The sequence below is a fragment of the Mirounga leonina genome, unplaced genomic scaffold (genome assembly GCF_011800145.1).
Source record: "Mirounga leonina isolate KUSES-001 unplaced genomic scaffold, KU_Mleo_1.0 Mir_55, whole genome shotgun sequence".
Classification (NCBI taxonomy): domain Eukaryota; kingdom Metazoa; phylum Chordata; class Mammalia; order Carnivora; family Phocidae; genus Mirounga; species Mirounga leonina.
Genome location: NW_023270816.1, coordinates 9842358 through 9869865, shown reverse-complemented (window position 1 = coordinate 9869865; position 27508 = coordinate 9842358). Strand labels below are relative to the sequence as shown.

Here is a 27508-nt window from a genome sequence, read left to right as displayed (position 1 = left end):
GAGAAGGACAACTACGAATTTGCTAATTAAAACAGCAAAGTTCCATGTGGATGGTATTTACTTTTCAACATCTAAGCCTCTAACCCTGGCTCACCCTGCAGGACGCCAGCTAGCAGCGGTAGGTACAGTAACATGCGACAGGCCAGGGCCCTTGCCAACCCTCCGGGAGCCTGGGTGTGGCCACCCCCACGAGCGACACGCACAGGTACGCACGCCCACAGCACTTCTCCCCTTTACCCTTGCTCTCCGCTCAGCCTCGAGGCGCTGCATGATCAGCATGGTATCCACGTCATCGTCCTCCTCTTCCTCGTCATCCTCGTCCTTCTGTTTGGACTCCTGGAGTCTCTTCTGGAACTGCCATTCCAGCATGAGTTTCCGCAGACGGTCGTTCTCCTCTGCACTGCGCTCAGGCTTGTTCTGGAGCTCTTGGATCTCCCTGCTCAACATATCCACAATGTGCATCTGCTGTTGCTTCTCCAGCTTCTCCCGGGCATCCCGCTTCCATGGGTCTGGGGACAGACTGTCTCCGGACGACAGCTCCTCTTGGCTGACTGTAATGTACTGCAGGTCTCTGCGCTCGATCGTGCGGGGCTGCTGCTGGGGCTGCAGCTCCCGAATGACCGTCTCTTGGGGCCTCTGGAGCGTAGAAGGCTTTTCTGGCTTCACGTGTGGGACGGTCACAGGAGAAAACGGGGCCGGGTTCAGGGACTGGGAGCGCATCTGGCCCAGCTTCCGCTCCTGCTCCCTGCGCTTCCTGTCTCGCTCCTCTTCTAGACGGGCCTTCTCCTTCTCATACCACCGCTGGTGCTCCTCCCGCTTCCTCCGCTCTGCAGCCGCTGCCTGAGCAGATGCAGGTCCGGTCTGGCCGGCAGGAGGCGGAGGGAGAGGCAAGTCCATGGGCATTCCGTCGAAGTCTCCAGCGTAGTGCGTGGGGGGCGGCGGGGGTGGCGGGGGCAGGTCTGTCTGCACAGGCTGGGAGACGGCCACCGTCACGGGCTGCACGGCGGCTGGCGTCTTCCAGCGCCCAGGGCCGCTTTTGGTCAGAGTGGACGCGGGGGTGCCTGACTTGGAGGAGTGGTCCAGGTGCTCTTGGCTGGAGGTGCTGGAGCCCACAGAGGAGCTCTGATGGATCCACATATCACTATCAGACTTGTGATCCAAGACTGCCTCGATCCGATGCCGCTCTACCTGGTAAGCTTTATCCTCCCGAAGTTCCTCTTGGGAACGGGTAACACGCTGGAAAAAGGAAAAAGGAAAACTGTTCTATTTCAGCCGCTTAGAAAAAAATTACTAAAACGCGTAAATGTTTTATCTTTGGGGAGAAAACATTGTGGGGAAATTGTTAAGAGAGTGCCGAACAGAGGTTGAGACCGTCCAGCTCTGTAGCTCTGCGGGACGCATGATTGGGGGGGGGGGGGGGGGGGGGCCCCCGGGCGGGGGGGGGGGGGGGGGGTCAGTGCTTTCCCAGGGAATTTATCTGTTACAAACAGGAAGGAGCTGTACTTCCCATCTGCATCACTGGCAAACATACAAGGCATACACATGCAGGTACTTCATGGACAAGCGTGGCCCTCCCCAGTCGTCCGTGGGCCCTCGCACGCATCTGCAAAGGGGTTCCTCCCGCAACTGACTTTGAAAGGATGAATGTGTTTAGTGTAATTACATGAAGAGCAACAAGATTTACTCCCCCGTAGTAAAATTCTGAGTAAGAGTCATGATCCAATCTTAACCACATCAGCCATGGTTCCACCAGCTGACGACTGACTTTGGGAACACTCCAACAGAGCTGGGCACACGCCAGGACGAGCCAGGCATCCGGGTGTCTCTGTCCCCGTCTCAGAAAGGTACAAAACAGTGTGTATGTGTGGAAGAGACCAAAATGAACACTCTTCCAAAGGGCTAGTCTCTGCACAATGGCATGTCTAAAAATTGTTTCAACTGACAGAAATGGATTCACTATGATGTCAAACATTTTTTTTCCTATCCTTTTAATATGCAAAATAGAAAATGAAGATGCAAATCTGGAAAATAAGCTGTTTCCTTTCCTTAAAAAATAAGCCAACAACAAAAAAATGAACTAGCACTTGAAGAAAACAGCAGCCTGAGAGAAGAATGGAGTACTTACTTACTGCCCATGTTTCGCTATGGCTGTACTGTGCCCACAGAAACAGTTTCCTGCTCGCTGGGCCGAGTCCAGGCCCTCGAACAAGGCGGGGGTTAGGGGCACCGAACCCTGGGTGGTCAAAACTCCACACGCAACTTCTGACTCCCCAAAACTTAACTACTAACAGCCTACTGCTGACTGGAAGCCTTACGGAAACATCAACAGTTGATCACCAAGTATTTGGTATGTCTTATTATACACTGTATTCTTACAATACACTCAACTACAGAAGAGAAGGCATCATTAAGAAAACCATCAGGATGAGAACATACATTTACAGCACTGTATTGAAAAACATGGGCATAAAATTGGACATGAGCAGTTCAACCGATGTTGCTCAAGTCAACAGTATCATTCAATTTCCTACTATTTGTAGGAACAGATACTTTTATTAAAATACAAGATGTCAGAGGTCCCGCCTCAGACTCTCCACCAGCTTCTCCTTCTGCTGCCACACCGAGCCTCCTGGATCACTGCCCTGCTCTTCCGGACTTCACGAGCCCCCTGGTGCCCTTGTTGCATTTCTCCATGTCTCCCCTGCTAAGTCCTACCCTGAGGCTCAGTCATGTCAAGATCCACATAAGTAACCCATCGACACGCTGACCTCTCACAGCATCCTGACTTCCCCTTCTAGCTCATTTATCTCTGAGGTGAGGCAGAAGCAAACAGCAGACATAACACTATGAACCCAGAGGCTTAATAATGGTATTCCCGTCAAACAGGAGAAGACGTGTAGATGCTCATGACCCAGGGGAAGGAGATTTTCCTAAGGGCTAACAAAATACGCTAGAGGAAGCAGGGCACACAAGTACTTCACTGTGAAAGAGAAATCTGGGGGCGCCTGGGTGGCTCAGTCGGTTAAGCGACTGCCTTCGGCTCAGGTCATGATCCTGGAGTCCCGGGATCGAGCCCCGCATCGGGCTCCCTGCTCGGCGGGGAGTCTGTTTCTCCCTCTAACCCTCCTCCCTCTCGTGCTCTCTCTATCTCATTCTCTCTGTCTCAAATAAATAAAAAAAAAAAAAAAAAAAAAAAAAAAAAAAAAAAAAAAAAAAAAAAAGAAAGAGAAATCTGGAGGAAGACCTTCTCTGCCAGCTCCAGCCAGACATCCAATGGTCCTAGACAGATTTTGGGGGGTGGGGGGGAGTGCTCAGGCCTCCCTAGGAAACAGGCAGGAGGGCCCCATGGACAAGATGACAACATCTGTGACCTCAGGATAATTTCTTGCCCTCAGAGAATGTGGCTCTTCCTCACGGCTACTCGTGCCATTCCCCGTGCCTGTGAGCCCTCCTCTGTTCTCCCGGCCTTCCCGGCTCAGTTCAGCTGCGCCTCCATCCCTGGGCTCCTCCGACCACCTCAACTAAAGCACCACATCCAGAATTCACTATCTAGGATCCGTATTTGTTACATATCCTAGACTGTGCCTATCTCTACGCATACGTTTGATTTCTTCTCCCAGTCTTCCACAATGCAACGTTATCTTTCCAAACAGAAAAACACATCTGATAATGTTCCCCAGCTCAATGACTCAAGAATGATGCTCCCCTCTCTAACTTGGATAAAACCCCAATTCTGCAGCTTATCACTTCAAGCCCTTGCTGTATGGTTCCAGGCTGCAAAGGCCTGCCGCTGCCCCCTGCCCCGAGCCTGGTTCCTGCTCAGCGGCACATCTCTGTGCCTTCTCACTTGGTCTGAAAAGCTCTTCTGTTCAGAGAGCTGTAATGTAATGCGGGAGCCCGGGTGCTAGTCACACCGAGACTGAAAGGTAGCTCTGCCTCTCAGTGGGGACCCAGATCTCCAGCAGGACTTACTACACTATACTGACTTTATCTGTCTCATTTCTTAACCACATCATTAGTTTTACTGGCGGGGACCACGGTTATGTCTGCATCCCAGTGCCCGGACAGCTTCTGGTGCAAAGAAAAACACACATCACTCATTTCTCACTCCTTGAATCAGGAATCCTGCCTCACAAACTGTAATGAAGGTGTAATATTACTAACCCTTCACTAATCAAATATCAAGGGAATAAAGCATTCCTTTTCCATATTTAGTATTCCTTCCTATCCACTCTTCCTCAGTTAACCAGGAAACCAGGAAAGAAAAAAAAAGGTATCAGTCTCAGTGCTGTCCTACAGAGAATAACGACTGTATCTCTGAAATCATCCAGATTTTATCCTGTCAAACTGGTTTATCTTTGACGGCTGCGAATGTTCATGGACTCCTTCTCTCTAACCTGAATTGCAATACTGGAATGATTACTGTCTGCGTGCATGTGTGGCTTCTCCTCGTAATTTGGCCACTGGTTCTGAGGAGGAGCCATCCGGTCCTGGGATTTGGAAGCTGGGAAGGTGAAATACTCTCTGGTGTACGTCTGAGTGGGGATGGGGTAGGCCTCAGGTCTCGGTGGAGGGGTCTGTTCCTGTAAAATGGGAAGAAGAAAGAAAAGTGAGCTTTTGGCAATTTGTACATAAACTAATTTAATTTCCAAAGATCTGTTTTAAAATATAGTAGATACATTTAAAACTGTGTTAAAAATTAAAAGTGTTTGATCCTATACGGAGAATAATGAAAAACCTTTTATTTTGCCCTGACTTCTTAACTTAAAGCTAATTTCCTTATTATGTTAAAAATGAAGAAGCCCCCAGGAATTCTAAACACTGCTGATGTGCAGAAGAAATGCACGAGGAGACAGTTTAGGGATTCTGCGGGAGGCCTGAGTTTTGGCTGTAGTGAGGATGTTCGCTTCACTCTCACACCTCAGTGCAGAGGTTCCCGGTGGAGACAGACGTTATCTTAGCTGTTGTTCCGGGGGCATATGCACTCTTCCCTCCAGGGCTAGGAGGCTGATCTGTTGGAAAGAGACAGTGAAAAGCAAGGTTTTGTTTTTTTTTTTTCAAGTATCACAATGTTTATTCCATGTCACGTGACAAAAGCTCTTTAAGGGCAGTGACCATGTGTCCCGCATCTTCAAACTGCCAGTGAGGAGTCAGCAGAGACCACTGGAGGCCACGGGACAGATCAGGGCTCATCACACCCTCTCCTCTCTCCTGAATAATCAGAGCCCAGAGCTACCAAGCTTCATCGACAGACCAGGGACTGGCAAACATTTCTGGCAACGGGACAGACAATAAATATTTTAGGTGCTGCAAACTTTGTATGTGTTGTATATCCTTCTATTGATTCTTCTTCTTGTTAACAACCCTTTAAAAGTATAAAAACCATCTGAGATCCTGCTGGCAGCCTGCCAACTCCTGCTAGCGACAGGATCAATGGCTCGTCTAGAGCATCCACTGAATCCAAGTGTTCTAACCTCGTTTTCATTTTCTATTGGAAGAACATTACTTTTGATATCTCTCACAAAAAAGCACATTTCTGTTAGCCAGGATAGGCAGGTAATCCTACTGCTTTGATAACTAAGCAAGCACGGGGTGTCCCCCCAACACTGACGGTGACTGAGCATGTCCAGGCCAGGGAAGGACAAGCACAGTGACCCTTCTTACTTGCCACGTTGGGGCTGGAGCGGTGATCAGCCCGGTTCTTCATCAGTCTGTCGTCACCTGGCAATTTCTTAGGTTCGCTGTATTCTGCCCAAGGCAGCTGAGGGCTCTCAGGTGACCCGTTTGGAGCTGAATTATTGTAGAGCTCAAAACCTTCACTCTTTGGTCGGGGTTTACCTGAGCCACGACGATCTGAAACTGAAATCAAAGTGCATTCAGGCTCTCCTCATTTATTCAAGATTTTAAACACCCTATTTAGTCTTTAAAGAGAGATGAATCTATAAATATTTAAAATTTTGTAAGACCTTATTTTTAGCGAAGAAATAAGGCAGTTTTTTTAATCTAAGAGTAAAACCTTTCTCGAGAACCTTAAAAGCAACACGTAACTGGCACTGATGGGAAAAGGTGCTCTTTCCAACCTTCTTTTCTCATAAGCTCCACCTGTTAAGTCACAAGGCTACTTCTAAAGTAACTTTTTAAAAGATATACTTCCCTCACTTTCTAAAACACACTCCTCCTTTTAGTAGCCGGCACTGCCATCAGCTGGCCTGACTGTCCACGCTCTACTTCTGGCTTCCACGTCTCCCTGTGCGCAGTGTTCTCTGTTCTAACAGCTTCCCTCTGACTTCTAACTCATGGTCTGGTTTGCTTCTCGGAAATGACCCTAAGCTGTGACATCAGACCACCAATATGGTACCGTCCTGAAAAAAGTGAGAAATATGCTGAGTTGAGGTCTATACTACAACACATGGTTGTGTGAAGATACGCAGTTTATTCCAGTAAACAGCAGGCCCAGGTTCTCAGAAGCTTTGGTTGCTGTCGCTGTGTTACCCTTAGGTCGACTTCAGGTCCTGGACTTGGTGGAAGCTCCCGGATCACTGACTGATGAAGAAGGGAACTCCGCCAAGGCCAGACCGAGCGGCTGTGCACAAAGTTAACAAAGTAAATGCAAAGTATATAATGATTTAAAAAGATAATGTGAGTCCTAATGGGTTTTCCTCTGTGATTTCTGAACTAATCCTTTTTAAAAAGCCTTAAATTTATATTGGTTTTATTCTGAGATTTTTGACGTAGGTACAAAATCATGGTTCCCACCAACAGGTTACTTCATCCGAATAACTGAGCTTTTAATTTAAAGTGAACTACATGTAACAGGATAACCATGTCCTGCACACACAGGACTGAATATACTATTCATACACACACTCATATACGTTGTTTCAGTAGAGAATCCTGCTTGTTCTTTGAAGACTTTCTACCCCGCATCACCCGCTGACTACGACTAAGTGCCTAGTGCAGGATGGACGGAAACCCTCCAGCAGCCAGCCAGTCCCATGGGGGTTCCGGGAGGGCGGGAAGATAGTGCATCACCACGTGGTCAGACACTGAACGCTGCCCTTGGCTACTTATCCCGGGCATCTTGCCGAAGTGCCTGCATCCCCAGCTGGGATGGTGAAAGCAGTAGCACCTAGTCTAGGGTTTTTGTGGCTACGAAGATAAGGTCAGGACAGTAAAATGCCTGGCACGCGGTAAGTGATCAATACAAGCCAGCTATTACTGGCAGCGGTCAAAGGAAGAGACGGCATGCGATTCTCCACAATGAGCTCTTACTTCTTTGCATCATTGGGGACGGCTGATTGAGCAGGGTGGCGAGGCCGTGATAAATTGCTCCCTGCTTTGCCACTTCTAGTGTTACCACAGAACTTGTTCTTGTCATGAGTTCTGCCGCCCTAGGAAAAGGAGAGTAGCACAAACATAAAGAAAATGTCACGACGACAGCCTGTGACCAGAGCAACCGACGGCTATTTTGAGTAACAGTTCTGACCTTCAGACAGATACCTACTGCCCATTCCCTTCCTTTAAAGATTAACCAAGCACGCATCTCCTATTGTCATATTAAGAACGGTAAGATGATACTCAGACATTCCCAGGACGTGCCAAGAGTATGTTTTTTTTAAGCTTCAAAGAAACTGCTCCAAACCAAAATACATATTTATAATCTGCTAACAAATGAGGTGTCATATACACTGGTTTACATTTAAAAAGGTGAAGAGTAAGGGCACAGCTTTTTAGCATTATTTTTTGTCTTCTAATTCCAAACGTGAAACATCCCTAAACACGTTAATATGCAGCTTTAAACAAATACATAAATGATACCTTTCTTGAGAGAGTCCTACCAGACTTCGTCCGTCCACACTGAGGAGCTGGTCTCCTGCAGCCAGGCGTCCATCCTGTGCACACCCAAAAGGCATGTGTTTTGGGCGGTGGGGACAGCCAAGGGCAAGAGGAGGAAGAGGAAAGTCAATGGCAAGGAAGCTCACATTTGTTTTTTCAGCAAACAGTCTACATGGTGTTTTATAACAACACATTACCAGTGGGTCATAGCAGGTCATTTGCTGACTAGGACATACTGAAAACTTACATCTTTAAAAATGACACTAACCCCATCAGCAGCACCTCCTTTTACAACAGACTTGACATAGATTCCAAGTTTATCTTGGCCAGCACCCTAAACAAAAACAAGGCAACACTGCTTGAAAATACACAGTAAAAAATACAATACTCAGTAAAATAAAACAAAAATAAAAAAAATAAAACTAGTACATAGATAATTGCAACAAAAGTCCTGGTTCTTGCTTTTACATGAAAATTAGTACTAATAAAATTAACACTCTATTTGGTAAATATAAAGGAACGAACAGGAAATGTACCTATTTTATCTTCCTAAATCAAAGAGTACTTACTCTGGAAAAATCGATTATTAATAAACCAGTTGATGAGATGGCTAAGTTTAAGTGAGTTAAAACTACCCTCATGACATATACTATTAATCACTTAGATACAAAAGCAATTTACTATAGTATTTTTATATTCCAATATTTGCCTATATCCCCTTATTATTTCCAAAGCTGTACTTTAAAACTTAAGAAAAAACTTCTTGTGGCATCCAGGAAGGGGGACTTAGGTAGTAAGGGAGGATTCTGCAGAAAATCCTGTGCATCGTTTCAACTGAAGGATCATGTATTCTAACTCTAGATGAATATGGAGCTAGGAGCCCCGATCCACACGGAATGCACATCAGGACAAGCAGCTTCTGTGAAACAGGTTTCAAGAACACATACAACTCTTGTACAGAATCCCCAACATTCTACTTGGACATTCCAACCAGAACATAAAAATCCATTATGGATAACTTACTGGGATGACCGCAGGAAGCAATCGCATGTGTGAAATCTCACCTGGAGAGCACTGCCCATGTTCCACAACCAAGGGTACGGGTCTTAGCTCAGGGTAATTTCAATAGTTATGAAGTACTGGGTCATAAATAAAGAATATACAAGGTATCCCAGAGAGTTGTAGATACAGTGATTTCAATAAATGACTTAATTGAAACAAATGTTCTACAACACTCTGGAAGTACATAATTTCCACTGGAAAACTCTTCATTCCTCCTTTTCGCTAAGAGAGCCAGTTTGGAGACTACAGCCTGACTGGGGAGCTCTCCCCTCAGGGAAAATCCGGCATGTAGCATGCCACGGTTTCATGAGCCTAAAACCATCTATTACGTATCTCATTACGAAAATGGCATAGGATGTCTCAATTTAACAAAACAACTCAATTTTGGGAAACCGTGTGTTTCAAGTTTCGTGTGGTTACATTACCTGCGGGCTGAGTTTATAGAAGTTCTACACAAGGCAAAAAATCAAGCCCTCTCTTTTGCAGCTCCCCACCCTCCGGTCTAGGTTTTCCCATCTGTTCACCTCCAAATGTTCCTCGGTGTCTGTCTGTACCATATCCCCTCGCTGCACATCTCCTGCCCAGCCCCAGACACCCGACTGCCTACCAGACAGACAGACGCATGCCCCTTACAAATCATCCAGCACTTCCAGTACAACAGGATAACCAAGTGCAAGCTGACACCTCTGCCTGGTCCTTCTGCTCCCCGCCCCCCCACCCCCCCACCGACACAGCACTGAGACAGTTGGCAAAGCTTGTACTTTAAGTTTGAAATTCCACAATAAAAAATACATACAGTAGGCACTCAATAAATGGCAACTTCCTGAATTTTAGCATGTCACTTAGCGAGAGAGAAATAGAGCAATAGATACACCTTTTACCTGACTTCGCCCAGGCCAATCCTGGGTTTCCCTGAACCTAGCGACCTAACATGCAATCGGGGGAATTACTTCTAAGCCGGCCCCACCCCGACCCCATCTGTTATATGACATAGGGTATTCCTTCTCATGTCATCTACTTAAATGATTTTTCCCCAATATATTCCATACTTTTATGTAATCTGCGATTGACTGCTTAATTCAACAACTCAGCTATTTAAATGACAATTTTACTCCTTCAACAAATATTCACTGAATGCTTCCTTATACTATCCTAAGCTCTGTACACACATCCGTGAACAAAGCAGACAAACACCCCTGCCCTCATGAAGCTTATATTCCACAGTAGTCTTCCCTGTAGCTGTCTAATAATTTTGGCTGGGGCACTGAAAATCCCCTTCTTTTCCTTTTCTGCAAATGCTCCAGGGTATTTCCTTACAGCTAATACCTGAGGCCAGATTGTTTCTCAAAGGTTCTAAGCATAACTACCTGTTTCCTGTGTTCTGTGTCTGACCGAGAGCAAAGCAATGTTCACAGCATTTCAGGATACAGTTTTAGTGTGAATGGGTGGGCACTTACATCTTCATGATGTAGTATAGACCGTAAAAACTGTCCTTTTAAGAAGATGCTTAATTACTACCATCTTTGAAAAGAAAAATGTTTACTAGTAATACTAATAGCATATTTTTAGTAACAGTGATATAAATAATAAAATACCAAATACATACATTTTTATAAAAATTTTTAAATTTTTAAAAAGATTTTAGTTATTTGACACAGAGAGAGAGCATAAGCAGGGGAAGCAGCACACAGAGTCAGAGGCAGAGGGAGAAGCAGGCTCCCAGTGGGGAGCCCGATGCGGGACTCGATCCCAGGACCCTGAGATCATGACCTGAGCTGAAGGCAGACGCTTCACGGATGGAACCACCCAGGTGCCCCCCAAAATATATACATTTCAAAACAATAAACCAAGACCTCCCCCCCCATTGCTGGTACTCTTTATAAGAAAAATTATTAATAATGAAACAAATAACATTTATTTAGACAAACTGTAAGAGGACTCTGTCTTTCTAAAAATCACAAAATGGAATGATAAAAGAACAAGAGAAAAAAACCGTTGCTTCTCCCTCCGTCAAGGCCCTGCTCACACAGCCTCTGTTGCTCCTTTGTCACAATTCTCACTCTGGGAAGGGGAGTTCCACACTCAGCATGAACGGAGGAAGCTCCACTGCAATACCCCTTTCTGCCTTCAGCCTCTCGTTCAGACCAGGAATCACACCCCTGAGGGGAGCTACCAGGCCCCACATTCCATTTTAGACAACTGATCCAGGCTTCCATGTGGGAGACTCTGTACGAACTGCAAGTACTATGTAAATTACTGGAAACCCCGTAGCACCTTTCGAGAGGCAGTTTAGGATCTGACATGCGATGTGAGGTTTATGAAGTCTACATTCAAATATTCAAGTAAAACTGATCATGTAATATAGATACTGGACAGAATCATGACCGTCACATCTTTAAATACAGGCAGAAGTTTCCAGCATAAATCTCCCAACAGTCCTGACCAAGCCCTCCTTGTCACTGTCCTGCTGGTCCCCTCCGTGCCACCTGCCGCAGGAACCCCTTCCTGAAGCACGCCCCGCGGGGCTCCTGACCCAAGACCAGCGCAGCTGCCCGCCTGTGCACAGCACCACGCCCCCCGAACCCGAGGTCAGGTTCTCGCCCCTCTCACCACACGCTCGGCCTGATCCAGATGCTCCTTCACGTGCCCCCATTCCATCCTGTTTCCGTGTTCCTGCCTTTGTTTACGTTGTACTTTGCACACAAAACGTCTGATGCAATCTGTCTGCCAAAACGCTTTCGTCATTCGATTCCTGGGCTCACCTGCCACTATTCACCAAGCCACATACCTTCCCAACCTCAGGATGGATACAAGCTCTCTCTCACCTATGTGCTATGTTCCTGGAACAGCTGCTCTGTCCTGTATTCCAGCTGACAGCACAGACGGCTCTCCCCGCCCGCTTTCCCTGGTTGCTGCCTCCTCTCCTCCTACCGTGTGGTCGACAGCGTCCTCTCAAACCCTGACACGAGGCAGGCCAGAATCCACTGAATGAGTACATCGGTATCATATTCGTGGGTTAGGAAGCAGCTGACGCAGCTGACACAGACCGAGCTGGTAACACTGGAACGTTCCTAGTTTAACAAGGAGGAGCCCTAAGCATTTCTGACTACGGCACCACACATACTGTTTCCAAAGAAGCGATCTTCCATTACTGTTGCTGGGTAATGGACGATGGGAATTTATCTAAGTTCTAAGCTACAATCACGTTAATTCCAAGTTCAATTTATCAGTGTATCTGCTACTCAGAAAAGGAGATCTTCATCTGAGGAATTACAGACAATGATTCTTAGAGATCTCAATTGCAAAGACCCAGTAGGCTTCTAAAAGGTCCTTTTAAGGTTGGTCATAAAAACAGACTTAATAATTAAGTCACTGACGGTGCATGATGAAATACATAAAAAAAAAAATACTCTTGGGGGAGGGTGATACACAAGTGAAGAATGTGGATCTAGAATATTCTAAAGAGGTATCCAAGCTTTGGTTAGCATCTGAATCTTACTAATGTGGTCTCAACCTTGCACTACTTACCTAGAAATACTCTTTATTTAACAGACCCACTGCTTACATTTCTGTAAACATGTTGCCATTCTGCTAACCTTTAACCTTCTCCTGGAGACATGGTCCCTTTAGCAGATCTACTCCACTGGAACTCCCTTCCATCCTCCCATTCTGGCCCCCTCCCACCTCTGCTTATTTGAATCCTATCTATACTTCACATGCAGCTCACTGTTATAAACTGGACATAAAAAACTGCAGTACAATTGTTGTACAGAGAAATGACCAGTTCCACTGGTTATTATTTTAGAAAAACAAATCTACAGATGGATACTCAGAAATCAAAGAAGTCTAAGGAATTTATTTTTAAAGATGTTATTTGTTTGACAGAGAGAGAGCGAGCACGAGCAGGGGGAGCAGCAAAGAGAGAGGGGAAGGAGACTCTCCGCTGAGCAGGGAGCCTGACTTGGGGCTTGATCCCAGGACCCCGAGATCATGACCTGAGCTGAAGGTGGACGCTTAACCGACTGAGCCACCCAAGCACCCCAGAAGTCTAAGGAATTTTCTAACTATACACACACATACACATATGTGTGTATATACATAAAATCAACATGGGTAGTTACTTTCAACCCAGAACACCACAATCTCTGGCCAACTCCAAGGGGACCCAATGTTTCCACCTGGCTGCAGCAGCCCTGGTCTGGAATGTCCACCTTGACAGGTTGGACAGAGGAGCATATAGGTGCTGCTTCCTCCCTGCTAATGCCACTTGGACTGGGAACAGCTCAGCACCGAGGCAAACTTGCCACCCGTCAGGCGGCAATAACTCCTTAACTTTACGAAGCTCTCACTACCTGCCCCACTTCATCTGAATAAAAATAAAATTATACACGATGATAAAAACTGTATAAAGCAAAATTATTTCAGAAGCATTAAGCCACTTATGTCTTATTTCTGAATAATAATGCACACACTAACCTAGCCTAGGAAGACTGAACTTTGTACGGCAAGTCCATTCCTTTTCTTTTTTTAAAAGGTTTTATTTACTTATTTGAGAGAGAGCGCACGAAGGGAGGGGAGGGGCAGAAGGAGAGGGAGAAGCAGATTCCCCTTCAAGCAGGGAGCCTGACGTGGGGCTCGATCCCAGGACTCTGGGATCATGACCCGAGCCGAAAGCAGACACTTAACTGACTGAGCCACCCAGGCGCCCCAAGTCCATTCCTTTTCCAATTAAGAAAGGAAAATGGGGTCCAGGAAGTTTTTGCTGCTACATACCAATGTAACATTATCTGTCAGTAAAAGAATGTAAATATGAGCTATGTAAACATTAACCAAATGTTGGTGCAATGGCATTAGATACTATGAAGACTGTGCTGTCCGGTATGGTGGCCAGAGACCACACGTGGCTTTACTGAGCACTCAGAATGTGGGAATGTGGCTAGTCCAAACCGAAATGTGTACTAAGTATACAACATACACAGATATCAGAGCTTTGTATGGAAAAAAGAATCTAAATATATCACTAATGACTTACATTCACTACATGCTGGAATCAATAACATTTTGGATATACTGTGTAAAATAAAATACATTATTAAAATTAATTTCAGGGCTTTTTTTTAATGCAGCTAATAGAACATTTAAAATTACCTTTGTGACTCACACATTCTATTGGACAACATTATTCTAAAACTACAGACTTTTCATACTATATGTTATTAGTAACCACAGGTACTAGCAATAAATTTATAATTACACAGATAACTGGGTAAAAACAAGACTTTATCACAATATAATATATATCATAAATAACATTATGCACCCTGATTTCCAACCATGAGAAGAGTAACCATAATCATTAAAATGGAAAGGCTAAATAATTTTAAGGATTACTTGTTTAAAGCTACTACCTAAGCTGGTATTTGAAGATATTTCTGTATTCTTAGTCTTTTATTTGTAAAATTAAAAGATTAATCAGAAACATTCAGATTTATCCATTCCCCATTTAACAAATCAAATTCTTTTTTTTCTTATTTTTTAAGATTTTATTTATTTATTTGAGAGAGAGAGAGTGTGCAAGCACAAGTAGGGGGAGTGGCAGAGGGAGAGGGAGAAGGAGGAAACCCAGGCGCCCCTCAAACTCCTTTTTAAGGGTCTCCTGGAAAGCAGTTATATATTTCAAAGGCACCAGGAATTATGAATGACTAAGTACAGTTTTGGAATTTAATTAAACTACTGAGAAGTAAATTTTTAAGTATCAAAGCCACATTTTCCCTTCCAAAGACACTTTGAGAGTAACACGGTGTTCCAGTGCCAGAGCTGCCCTTTTTTGGTGTCTGTGCTCTCCAACATCACTCCCGACTCCTAGAGAGTAGAGAATGGGGACCAAATATGCCCCAGCCAGGCCGTGCAAATGAAACGCAAAGAGCTAGATCCTCAGTCCTTAGAAAAGCAGTTAAAATGAAATAACAGAGATCACATGTGTGATCTTAGTGCACCTTGAATCTGCTTGTCTTTCCTTTCAAAGGGAAAGGAGGGGTTGGAGAGGGAGGTGGGATCACTGAGGAAGAGGAGGGCAGGGCAGAGAGAGGAGAGGTTTAGCAGAAATATACTGGGGTACTGGGGTTTCTGTGTGGAAAAGGGCAGAAGAAGAATGGCAGTAAGTTAACAGAAAAGGTTCCCAAATACAAAGATTGAGGCAGAAAGAACTCAGCAGCTACGCGCGCCATACATTCCCTAGAACTCGACGAGACGCGCCCGTGGCTTAGCTGCTTACGTGCGGCTTGAGGACCGGCTACAGGCAAAAGGCCGCACCCAGACAGCTGGTCCCGGCTCTTGCTGGCGCACCTTCGGGAAGACGGAGGGTGAGGTCCTCTCACCTCGGGCACAGAAACCCAGTCAGAGGAACCTACTCCTCGAACGCCCAGTGACCAGCTGAGTGTGTGGGGGAGTATGTATGACTAACAGCATAAAAACATCATTAGCACACAACCCAAAAAAAAAAAAAAAAAGGCAGCAGGAGGAGGAAGGAAGATACGCCAGCAGAGAGTCAAGCCTATTGTTTCCAGGGCTAGAGACCCAGTCTGGGCTCTTTACTGAAGGTTCCAGAACAACAGTGGGCTGGGAGGACCTGAGAGCCCAGCAGCATTTAAAACTCATCAGGATGTTCGGTACAGCGCTCTGCCCACGTGCTCCTTTCTCAGGGTCTGAAAGCGGCTTTGTTTCTCATCAGACAAGGAGTTCCGATTCGTAAACTATTAAAATTGAGAATAGGGTTTTAAAAACACTGAAGAGCTCTCTCTTCTTGGTAGGAATTACCTTAATTCTGAAACAATCAATTGTAAAACTCGTTCTTGATACACATTCCACCCTCAACAGCGCTGCAAGCATGAGCTAGGTGGCAAGCTCATGCAAGCATGAGCACCAGACAGGTGGGATGCCGTAAAGGGGTCTATGCTTGGTTTCTGTGAACCAGCCTCCAGGTGCAGCTCTGTTCATGGCTTACCCTCTGCAGAGAACACAAAACATATCCCAGGGGCGCCTGGGTGGCTCAGTCATTAAGCATCTGCCTTCAGCTCAGGTCATGATCCCAGGGTCCTGGGATAGAGCCCCGCATTGGGCTCCCTGCTCGGCGGGGCGTCTGCTTCTCCCTCTCCCACTCCCCCTGCTTGTGTTCCCTCTCTCGCTGTCTCTGTCAAATAAATAAATAAAATCTTAAAAAAAAAAAAACACAAAAAACAAAACACATCCCATCTGTCCTTTCCTTCTTTTTAAAATGAAGGAAATGACCTAAATAGGGGACTCTTAAGTTGGGTCTCTCAGATGGGCTGCAGGAGGCCCGCGGTGCGCACTGCACGACGGCAAAGGTGGAGGGCTTTCCCGAGATCTCAGAGTGGTCTGGGAATGAAAGAACTGAGACCAATACAGGCGAGCTCCTGGCTTCTGTCCACTGCTCATGCAGGTGTGCCTCGTGCAGGGGTGAGGCCTGACTCCCAAGCCTTGGCTGAGAGCAAGTGGGCGAGGCTGAGGCAGTCTGGACCTTCCTCAGACTGGGATGATCCACAACCGATCCCCTGCACCCACTAAGCCACATAAAGATCATTTCTTACCGTGTGTCCTATCATGTGAAATTGTTCTGCTTTAGAGCATTAACATTTAATGTTTCTATTACGTTAATACTATAATAAAATCCAGTAATTCCATCAATCCAAGAAATTAGCGCTTAGACTGTTATTATAAAATAGGTAAAAAGTTATTCTTTTATATAATTTACTATTTTGCTTTTAAAACAAAAATATAAAACATTATTTCCAAATTCACGAACACTAGCCATGGAGGGCACTAGTCACTTCATACAACTTAATGGAAAATTATTTCTGACACTTCCACGGAAGAAATTCTGCAGTCGCACTGGGTACCTTGAAACTGATTTTAAAACGGAACCAAAATTTCCTGACTTCATCTTTTTGACTAGGTTTTTCCCATGTGGTCACAATAAGGACATAAAGAATGTGATTAAAGAATGTGAGAACGAAGGTCTCAAATTCTTCAAAGGACTTAATTGTAGTTCATGTCAGGAATTTACTCTTCAAACAGCGAGAAGGTGGTATATTAATAAACACTGTTTTCATCTTCTCCTAAGGCATAGGGATCTTTCTTGTGTTTTAAGCTAATTAAAATTTAAAAACTTAAAATTAGTATATAGTCTAAAAGTACAAACTAGAACACCTTTAAGACACTATTCAACTGTTCATTTTTAAATAAAATAGTAAAATATCCTAAGTACCTTTAAGATGGTCACTTTTAGGTTCACTTTCAGCAAAAATGGGTTTTAGAGACAGTAAAAGCTACCTAACGCATCCACAGGAAGTTACGGCGCTCCTGTTTCTCAGCAAGCTCTACAACGGCACTCAGCATTACTTTAAGCAATCTTCACCATATTATGATCAGCAGGAGTACATTTATGGGGTTTTTTTCGTGTGTATGTGCAAAAAGGATATAGGAACCTTTTATTTTTATGAACCTTAAGAATGTGCAACATTAAAATACAGAGCAACAAAATCCTGGGTGTGTAATTACAAGCTACAGTAAACGGTTGCTTCATGAGCAAGTTAGTTATTGGCAGGTTTAAACAAGTTCTAATGGAAGCAGCAGCGTTCTGGAAGGATCACAGTTAAGAGTTTGCCCAAGAACATCCACGTCCACAACAGCACCCTCAAGAAACTCACCGCCGATCCTGTTCTTCCGACAACAGAGAACCACATTCTGATCTCAGGACTACAGCAACTTCTCGAACTGAGGAAAAAAACAACTGTCTGCTTCCCTCAGTTTTCCACAGCAACCAACAGAGCTGGTCTTTGAGGACCCGGATCCGCACAGCTCCGAGCTGGACATTAGGACACCGAGCGGCATTTATCAGCACGGGCTGCAGCGAGTGCCGCGCTCAGACTCTTACGTAACCAGTCAGCTCTGACTTGCCTTCACTTGGTACTTTATTAAACTTTAAAAAGAGCTAGGAAAATAAAGAGGGAATTGTTTGTATTTTAAAAATCCAAATTAAACAGGAAGCATCGTGTTGTCCCACAGATGAGTAAGAAGGAGCATACTAAACTTCCCCAAAAGCAATGTTTTAAAAAAGTAAACTGCACACACATACTGTTCCAAATCATCTGGATTTCATAAAACTGAACCGCATTGTGGAAGGGGCGTCAGGGAGCTTAACATCAAAACATCATCCAGGCTCACAGCAGCTAGCCACACACTAATTAGGAAAAAAATCAAAAAAAGACTAGGCCAGATACAAAGACCACAACAGCCTAAAGAAAACACAAACTACACAGACACCAGTAGGAGTTCCTGGGGCCTCCAGGTTCTTCTTTGCCAACCACACGGCAGCAAGGAGAGAGCAAGATGACAGACGGCACCGTGCGGCCAGCGCGGCTTGTCCAGCGTGATCTGCTCGGGGCTCCAGGCTGTGAGGTGCACATGCAGATCCCGTGGCATCGGACCAGCAGAGGAAGCAAGCTGAGCCCTGGCAAGAGCGAAGTGACAGCTCCCAATCGTGCTGACCCCCCCCACCGTGCGCCGGCTGGCCTGGCACTTAAAACACATTCTTGAAATCCCGAAAACAAATCTCTTTCTACTGTTATAAGTGATGCAGACCTATGCGATGTATCAGCCTCACGGCGCTGCTTTAGCAATGCGTGTAAATTAAATGACTTCTGATTTTTATTGCTGAATGTTCCTTTTCTAGTACCAAAGACATTACAAAGAAGTCGGAGAAAAACAGGTTACGTGAAGCACTGGGGAACTTCGAGACTCCTGTCTCAAGAGCAGGCATAAACGCCCTGTTCCTGTCTTCGAGGGGCACACTGTGCACTTAACAGACCGTATTCTTTGAGTTACTTTCTCTAGAGCATCTGTCGGTGTGCTGACATCCAAATTCTGTCTGCTCCACAATATCCTCACTCCCCTAGCGAGACCGGCGTCCCAGATCTCCAAGGTAGCCTGCGCAAACTGAACACCTGACTCTCTCCCTGCCCCAGCCCCACTTTTCAGTGCATGCCACTTCCAGATGCCCCACGCTGAGCACAGAAGCACGGTGCAACCTGCTACTTCTCTCTTCCACCCACCATAGCCAGTTCATCCATCACACGGAAAGCTGTTGTTCCGCAAACATGCATCGGCACCTACGATACTCCAGCAGCAAGACCGAGGGCCCGACCTCAACGACGGCTCTACCCCTCCTCCGGCCGGCCAACCACCTGCCTCCGCGGCCGCTTCCTGGGCCGGCGCCTCCGGCACTTTCCATCAGCAAACTGCTGGTGGCTTACCCCCACTGCAGCTCTGCCTGCACTCCTGAGCCCCTCGAACCCGTGCTCTCTGAAGGACCAACAATAAACTTTCAAAACCCCACTCTGATCCTGTCGCACCTTTATCTGAAACCCTTCAACGGCTACTTCTCTGGCCGATACTAACATTCACAACCCCGTCAAGACCGCACAGCCGCCCTCCCGCACTGGCCGCCGCCCTGTGGCCGCAGCAGAGGCCGCAAGGCCCACAAAGCAGAGAACACTTGCCACCCCGCCCCTCGCAGGAGAAGCGCGCCGACTCTGCTGTGCGAGCCGCGGTCCCAGCTCCCCGTCTCCCAGACGCACCTCGGAAGGCCTGCCCCCCGCTGCTGTGCTGCAGCCACATGGCTGCGCCTTTGCCCGCGGCCCCTCTTCTCAAGTTCTCTGCCCACCACCCTCTACCTGGCTAACACGTGCGCACCCTGCAAGTTGCTGCTGAAGGCATTTCCTCAAGAAGGCCTTCACTATCTCCACTCTCCACGGGCATTTAGACATTCAATAAATACCCCTGGATAATGACCTCTGATGTCATTCACTCTCCCCTACTTATTTCTGCCTCACACCTCAAATGACCAAGGGTGTATGTACCGATAAAGATATTCTCGGTGGGAGAAACAACAATGAGAGCCAGGTGCATACTTACTTTTATTAAATCTATTGTTTAATAAGCTGATGAATTAACCACCTTAGCATTAAATCTTTTTTTTTTTTAAAGATTTTATTTATTTATTTGACAGAGAGAGACACAGCGAGAGAGGGAACACAAGCAGGGGGAGTGGGAGAGGGAGAAGCAGGCTTCCCGCCGAGCAGGGAGCCCGATGCGGGGCTCGATCCCAGGACCCTGGGACCATGACCCGAGCCGAAGGCAGGCGCTCAATGACTGAGCCACCCAGGCGCCCTGGAATCTCTTTTCAAAAAATTTCTTCTGCTTCTAAATTTATACTTTCACTGTGGAAAGTATTTAAAAAGACCAGAAACAAAAACAGTGTGGAAATCCCTGAAATGTTGGCGAGGGTGCCACCTTCCCAGTTTAGAAAAGGAAGGAGCAGGCCTGCGGAAGACACTGAGCAGGTGCCCCCTGTCCTGGGTTCTCGGGCTCTGAGGGGAGGCCTGCGGCAGGCGCCACATGGGAAGCTGGCAGGAAGGCGAGCGGGCTGCTTTCAGAAACCAGCTACAGCCGGTCTGCCGTAGACGCGACTCAGGCGCCGCGCTCTCCGTCTCAGCTTCGGGCAGTAAGGTTTCTACCTAACTTCCTGTGTTGCTCCTAGTCCCCATGAAGCCCCAATTCTATAATCCTATATCCCAATTAGAAATGCTAACGCTGGTATTTTCCAATTTTATCTACAAATCTTTTTTTTTTTTTTTTTTAATGTGTCAGTATAAAAAACACCACCAACAGAAACCTAGAGACTTCAAAGTTAAAAAGTGAAAATTATACTTTATTTTTACACAGCAGGCACTTGGTATTCTCTACTGGAATAAACAGCACCCTAACAATTAGCTACTACTTTCACATTGAGTTTGTTACTCTATTATTAGTGAAAGGAACAAAAGACCTCTTAAGACTACTACACAACCGGAAGCTAAATCCTGCGTGTTCCCAACTGACGCGAGGCTAACGGAAATCAGTCACCGTGCTACCACGATTTCTTAGCACAAGTCACAAACACTTCTGTAAGAGCGAGGATTCCAGAGTCATTTCTGTTTTCATGACGAAGTACCTCCTACTGACTGGAGGGAGAACACCATTTTCCCCACGCTTCCTCGCGTGAATGCAGACGCACACAGAAGGCACAGGAGCTCAGAGGGGGTGGAGGTCAGCACAGGTGGGAGTGGAAGAAGTGAGCAAGTGCAGGGAACCACCACCAGGACAGAAGCACAGCCACGTGGCCAGCAGCCACGGTGGTGGGCAAAGGCCAGGCGGGCCAGCTGTCCTCACTGGTCCTGGCCCAAGCACCTCCACACAGAGACCTGCTAACGGGGCCTCAGCTGAGGTCTTGTCCTCTAGGCTCACTCACTGCTTTCTCACTCCTTCCCCTGCTCCAGTCTATAGACTGGAGGTGGAGGGACCCTTCCTGGCAGTGAGAGGACTCTCCCCACTGCCTGCCATCTGATCCTTAGCAGGAACCATTCCTGGGGAGGACGGAGGCCTGGGGCCAGTGCCCTCCCTTCTACCTCTCACCCACAGGCGTAGGTAAATGAATCCAGGCGTGACTGTGACTTCAGCCCACCTCCTTGTCCTAACCACCCACTGACACCTGGCCGCCCGGCAAGAACAGAGGCCAGAGGGGGCCGCAGGGGCCCGCATGCAGCCTCACTTTGTATACCATGCCTTTACACGTTACAGGAAAGGATCAAAGACGCTTACGTAAATCAGACTTCAATCTTCAGAAAACAGGTTTTTCTGTACCGAGAGAGAGCATAACTTTCTAAGCTGAAAAGGATGGAGGTGCTGATGAACGGTGGCCCTGCCATCCCACAAGTTAGTACTTCAAATCCCAAGTAAGATGAATACTGGAAAGAAGATCCATATACATAAACACATAATAGGAAACACACAGGCTAAAGTCTTCCTGTGTATCTGAGTGTGGCAAGGTAATTTTTCATCCTGATATTTTTTTTTCCCCTAAAAATGAGCATTTGATTCAGTTGGTAAGCAGAGAAAATAGTCCACATCTAATACCTTCTTATTCACAACTTCCAAAGTTTTGAGTTCTGGGTCCATTAAGTTAGAATAGTCTGGAAATATGGCACACCAGCATGAGCCTTATCAGGAGTAAGGGACTCTGGACTACGAGCTGGGCCAACAGGCTCTGGACCTATCCTCTGGCCCATCTTGGGCAACCCCACAGAACCTGGCGCTTCAGAAGCAGACTACTGAGTCCACACCTGACAAAGGCTCGCCTCCGCCAGCCGATTCCCACCTGGAATCCCACCTGCGGTCCCAGGTTCCTCCAGTCATCCTACACACCACGCCCTTCCCAGACACAGCTTCCTGAAATGCCAGTTCCATCATGGCCCTTTCCTTTCTCTGTGGGGTCTACAAGACACAGTGCAGACCCCTCAGCCGTCAATCAGGAGTTTCCAGAATCACTTGAGCACCACTTCCCTCACTCCACTCTCCCTTAGCTGTACCCGGCTTCGTGCCATCCCTACTTGTCCCCAACTACTCACTCTGAGGCTAGCTGGGACGCACTTCATTCCCAACACCCTGCAAGTGGGTCTGCGGCACTCGGTACGGAGCGGGCCCACGTGCAGCCCAGGGGAAGGGTGCAACCTCCTAGGCCCCACGGCACACCCCCTGGAAGAGAGTGCCTAGACAGGGGAGGCAGCAGGCCGCCGGGGTAACCAGTGTGCGGGGACGCGTCCACGTACTAGCACCTGAGAAGACGTCCGGTGCCCGCTCCCAGCATGTGCGAGACCTAGCTCCCATCTCAGGCTAAGGGATCCTCTTCTGTGGCTCAAGTTCTGACCGCCTGCTCCTCAGGAGCACCCCTGGCTCCACATCAAGGTCACACTCTCTACGGCTCCTGTGTTCAGAGCAGGACGCCGTCCCTCCGTTGCCTGGGCCTGAGCGCCGTGGCCTCTTTCATGTAACACCACCGACCCCCAAGAGAAACAGAAGTGTAGGCGCACTTCGTCCTCAGGCAGCAAAGGGCTCCCACACACTCGGCCGAGCGCTGACTGAGTCAAGGTCCAGGAATGGAGTGTGACAGCTCACATCACCCACGGTGCCCTACCTTTGCTGCAACGATGCTGAGGCCCATCCCATTTTGCTTTTTAAGAGTCACAGTGATTATTTCAGGTTCTTTCCTCAGAGGCTGAGCCTGAAGGACGAAAACAAAGGTTTATTTTATGGCTGAAATGAAGTGTTTCTAGCTTAGACAGTCATGTGGTAAATGGAACAGACAACGAGCAAGGATTACAGATACTGCTTATGGAGTAACCCGGGAAAAGGATCAATACTCTCGACTCAAGAGCCTCGAAGATGAAACTAGTCATAAATGCTATTGAAACGTTAAAGAACTTAATTTAGAAAACAAAACTACACTTCCATTACTATCAGATTGGAAAAACCCAATCATAGAAATGAAATGAAATTGTTACTTTACCACCTTTCAAAATAAATTACTAGGTGTTTTTTAAAGAAGAAATGTAAACCTATTTTCCACCATCTATGGGGAGGTCAGCAAAAGAGTCATAACAAAGATGATCACACATCTGTCTCTTGGGAGAATGCAGGCGCCATCTGAGGTCAGGCCACCCCATGATGTGAGCACCACCGTTCCAAGTACTTTGGGTAATAAAGTCACGGCTCAGGGGCGGAGGTCAGTTCTCAAACTGACCCCTAAGCAAATGAGGAACTGCCCACTGAGGCTACATGTTAGACACGTCACACCTCACCCAAAGAATAAACAAAATTACAGAGGAAAATTACCAGCACATACACAATGAGGGATAATTTAATCAGATACGTTAAGTACGAAGGCACATTGCCAACAAGTGGTAATTATACATGTGGGTTGTTAAGTTAGAACCAAGGTCAGTGAGAAAACGCTTTAAGGAAAACAAGCAAGATTAGGTGACATTACAATTTTTTTTTCTTTTAGATTAAGACTTGAAAGCTCCTGAAGGATCTCTGAATACACTAGGAAGATGAAGAAGGCGTGATCCCATCTACGAAGGGACTTGCTGTCCTATAAAATATGGGAGTTGGGAACTGCTATCACTCGGGATGCGGCAAAAAGCTCGCGAGGCCGAGAGAAAGCGTGAGAGGCACACTGTCGGTGTGTCAGTGGACACACGACATCGGCTCTCCGATGGGACGGAGCTACCGTCCACTAACTCAGCTGCTGGAGATGGCAGGACACACACTCTGGTCTAAAGCAGGCTACTTAGTCATCACAAATAATTACTTGGAATTTGATATACAAAACACATATTACATGCTTTAAGTATTGCCACCTTACACAAACCATGTTTTCTTAGAAATTAGGTATATAATAGGCACACAGTTTTGACTGACTACTGGTTGATATTTGAGGGTGGTACAGGAAGTCTCTGAAGCTTCAGAAGGTATCTGGCTGTTTTCACACACCAGAATCTCTAAATCTTGGCGGGTCAGGCGTGCTAGACAATTCCATGCCTTCTGAGAATCAGTGGACAGATGAGTAAGTGGCCACATGCAATCAATCACACATAACACACTGACCCTGACCCATAGGAACCTCAACAAAAGTACGGTCACATCTCTTCGCTCCTTCAAACCCTTAAGTGGCTTAAAGATGAAAACGGCAATTATAGAAAGATATTTAAATGAAACTCAATAACAAAGTTCGAAAAGGGAAAATTTCATCTGTTTCTATTAATCGGAGATATGGCAGTCTATGTCATACAGGACAACTGTGTCTGCTGTCATGTTCTAGGGCACAGGGAAACATTCTCTGTTGTTTAAAACTCTCTGTGGGAGGCAAAGCAGAATTTTCCATAAAATGTATGAAGCTAGCAAATACTAGGATTGACTTCTCTTCCAGAAGATACAAAATATCAGCAAGTGATTTGATACGTATTTAAAACAAGGTAGAACCAACTATAAGGTGAAAATATTTCTACCAGAGAAAAAATTTTTTTTTAAATTTTTATTTATTTGAGAGAGAGAGCAGGGGGAGGGGCGGAGGGAGAAGGAGAAGCAGACACCCTGCTGAGCAGGGAGCGCACTGTGGGACTTGATCCCAGGACCCAGAAATCATGAGGAAGGCAGCCGCTTAACCAACTGAGGCCACCCAGGTGCCCCTAGAAAAACATTTTCTAATAAAAGTCGTAAGGCTATTGTATTAATATCTTTTAAAAAATATGTATTAATATTAAGGCTGGTAATAGCTGTGGGTAGAGGAGTGCCTGGGTGGCTCAGTTCATTAAGCAACTGCCTTCAGCTCAGGTCATGATCCTGGAGTCCCGGGATCAAGTCCCGCATCGGGCTCCCTGCTCGGCGGGGAGTCTGCTTCTCCCTCTCCCACTCCTCATTTGTGTTCCCTCTCTCGCTGTGTCTTTCTCTGTCAAATAAATAAATAAAATCTTTAAAAAAAAAATAGATGTGGGTAGAAATATTCTTTATTTTAAAAAATACTATTTGTTTATGGACAAAAGTGTACAGACACGGTCTAGAATCATGGTTTCAGATTTTTTAAAAATAAAATTAGTGTTTAAAGGTGATTTTAAAATATTTTTGTCACAACAATGCTCACTATAATCAAAGAAGGAGTTTACGTTACATTTTCAAACTGTAAGGAATACAGGTTAGTCTGTACTCCGCCTGTCACCCTCACAATACTTACCAGCTCCGTGTTCTCACGCAGAAGATGGCTCTCGTAATCTGCACCCTCAAAATATATTGTCCAAGTACCTGGTGAGCGTGCATGAGGAATTAACCTGCAAAATCCTGAGGAGAAAACAAGCAAATTATAAAACTGAAAAGCACAGCATGTCAGCCACATAATCTTCAAGAAGGGAAGCAGCATCATGTGTCAATTGCTTAATATCTAAAGATGACATTATTTTTTCCTACTCTACATACATTCATTCCCTCTCAAAACTGAACTATCAGACATTTAAAATCATTATTTGTTTTCGTCCAATGGAATTCAACAGCAAGCTGAAAAGTGAAATTGGTCTCCCCTTCTTTTTTTTTTTAAAGAACTTCTCTCCTTACTTCTGTGAGAAATCACTGAATTGCATGGTAACTTCTTCCTTGCTGACCAAGCGCTCAACAGCACCCAGAATGCCTTGCACAGCGGAGACCAGAACCGCCACCAGTGCCCACATCTGCCCACAATGTCACAGCCTGGGCTCTACGGTTTTCAGGCAGGACTCTGACCTGGAGGATGGACCCCTTCTCATGACTCTGTCCAAATTTCCTTACTAGCCACTTAAATTTCACACAAATAAATTGCAGAATCATTTTATAATGTTTTAAAGAGTATCTATGACATTCCCATCATGAAGAAATGACATCTGTACAGAACTAAGCCTTTTGATTCATAACACGTCACTCTTCATTTTGTCAGATCTTATTCTGTGTTTCTCGGGAATTTCTTGACAAAGTCGTATCACACAGGCCTTGCACAATTCTTAAATGTTCTCCAAAGCAGTCTGGTCTTACTAGTATTAGCAGCCAAACAACCACGCAGAGCACAGGACGTGCCCGACGTCACACTGACCGCTCTCGCCAGCAGACACAGCCTCAGCTAGTCCTCAGGACTGGGACTGGGCACCACTCTCCCACTCTAGGAGTCCACCAGTGAGGGGAGGCTGCCCATTATTTGGGGGCACTTACGAGGTTTTTTGCAGTAAGGGGAAAAGGAGACGTCACAAAACCAGTTAAAATAAAGATATAAACTTAGAGTATGTTTTTTTTTTTAAATCACTGTTTCAACCCATTTTCATTAAAATACAACCTACAACTTCTCTTTTCCCCACTTGAGGGGACTGTGATTATCACGATTTTGAAATGAACAATTTTTATTATTTTCTTATTTTTTTCAAATGTCAAGGCTGGATCACACATCAGACAGACATTTTCTGCTCTCTTAGGTGAAGGAATGCATCTCCGATCAGGTATGAGTCTGTGCTGGTTTTATAGCCTTCTCTCACACGACTATGTTACAGGACAAAACAAAAGGAGCATAAATCGAGAACACATAGTACTTCTTTATTTGGCTTACAAAGAACTGAGCGTGAAGAATTAAAAACACTGATGTCATACAAGAAAACACCCAGTTCTTTGTAAGTCTTGTAAAGGCACCTCTGTAATAGGCTGTGTTACCATCTGACACATATGGAATAATGTGGGGACGCCAAGACCATGATGAAATAGCACATACGTCCTGAAATCAATCATTCAGGGGACCCGCAGGGGAAGTCACAGAGTAAACTTCACCAACAAGGCAAGAGCTCACTCTTCCCAACTTGGCCAGCCTCTCCTCGATGGCACACATTACAAAACTGACAGCTGTGTGCACACCGCAAATCACACATACAGATCTGAAAAATGCTAGTAAGTTAGTCTTCCCATGTGCGCCTTCACAAGGACTCGGTGCTGAGCACCCGACGCCCAGTGGCCCCACGTTAGGTGCTGAGGGGTACGGGGAGCCTGCCCCCGCCCCGGGACTGCAAGTGCTGAGGGGTAGGGGGAGCCTGACCCCCCCGGACTGCAGGTGCTGAGTAGGGGGAGCCTGCCCCCCAGGACTGCAGGTGCTGAGGGG

General features: G+C 46.1%; 1 protein-coding gene across 10 annotated transcripts in view; it reads right to left on the bottom strand.

Moving 5' to 3' along the window:
- LOC118001899 (afadin) overlaps window positions 1-27508 on the bottom strand; it is a 100899-nt gene that overhangs the window by 16656 nt on the left and 56735 nt on the right. For all 10 annotated transcript variants that reach the window (XM_034992076.1, XM_034992079.1, XM_034992082.1 and 7 more), the window contains 9 exons: window positions 25583-25686; window positions 22988-23074; window positions 8105-8170; window positions 7819-7892; window positions 7273-7391; window positions 5665-5859; window positions 4921-5012; window positions 4398-4583; window positions 238-1236 (listed from right to left, as the gene is read on the bottom strand). In XM_034992076.1, the coding sequence (XP_034847967.1) occupies window positions 238-1236; window positions 4398-4583; window positions 4921-5012; window positions 5665-5859; window positions 7273-7391; window positions 7819-7892; window positions 8105-8170; window positions 22988-23074; window positions 25583-25686 (1922 nt within the window). The remainder of the gene's footprint in view (window positions 1-237; window positions 1237-4397; window positions 4584-4920; window positions 5013-5664; window positions 5860-7272; window positions 7392-7818; window positions 7893-8104; window positions 8171-22987; window positions 23075-25582; window positions 25687-27508) is intronic.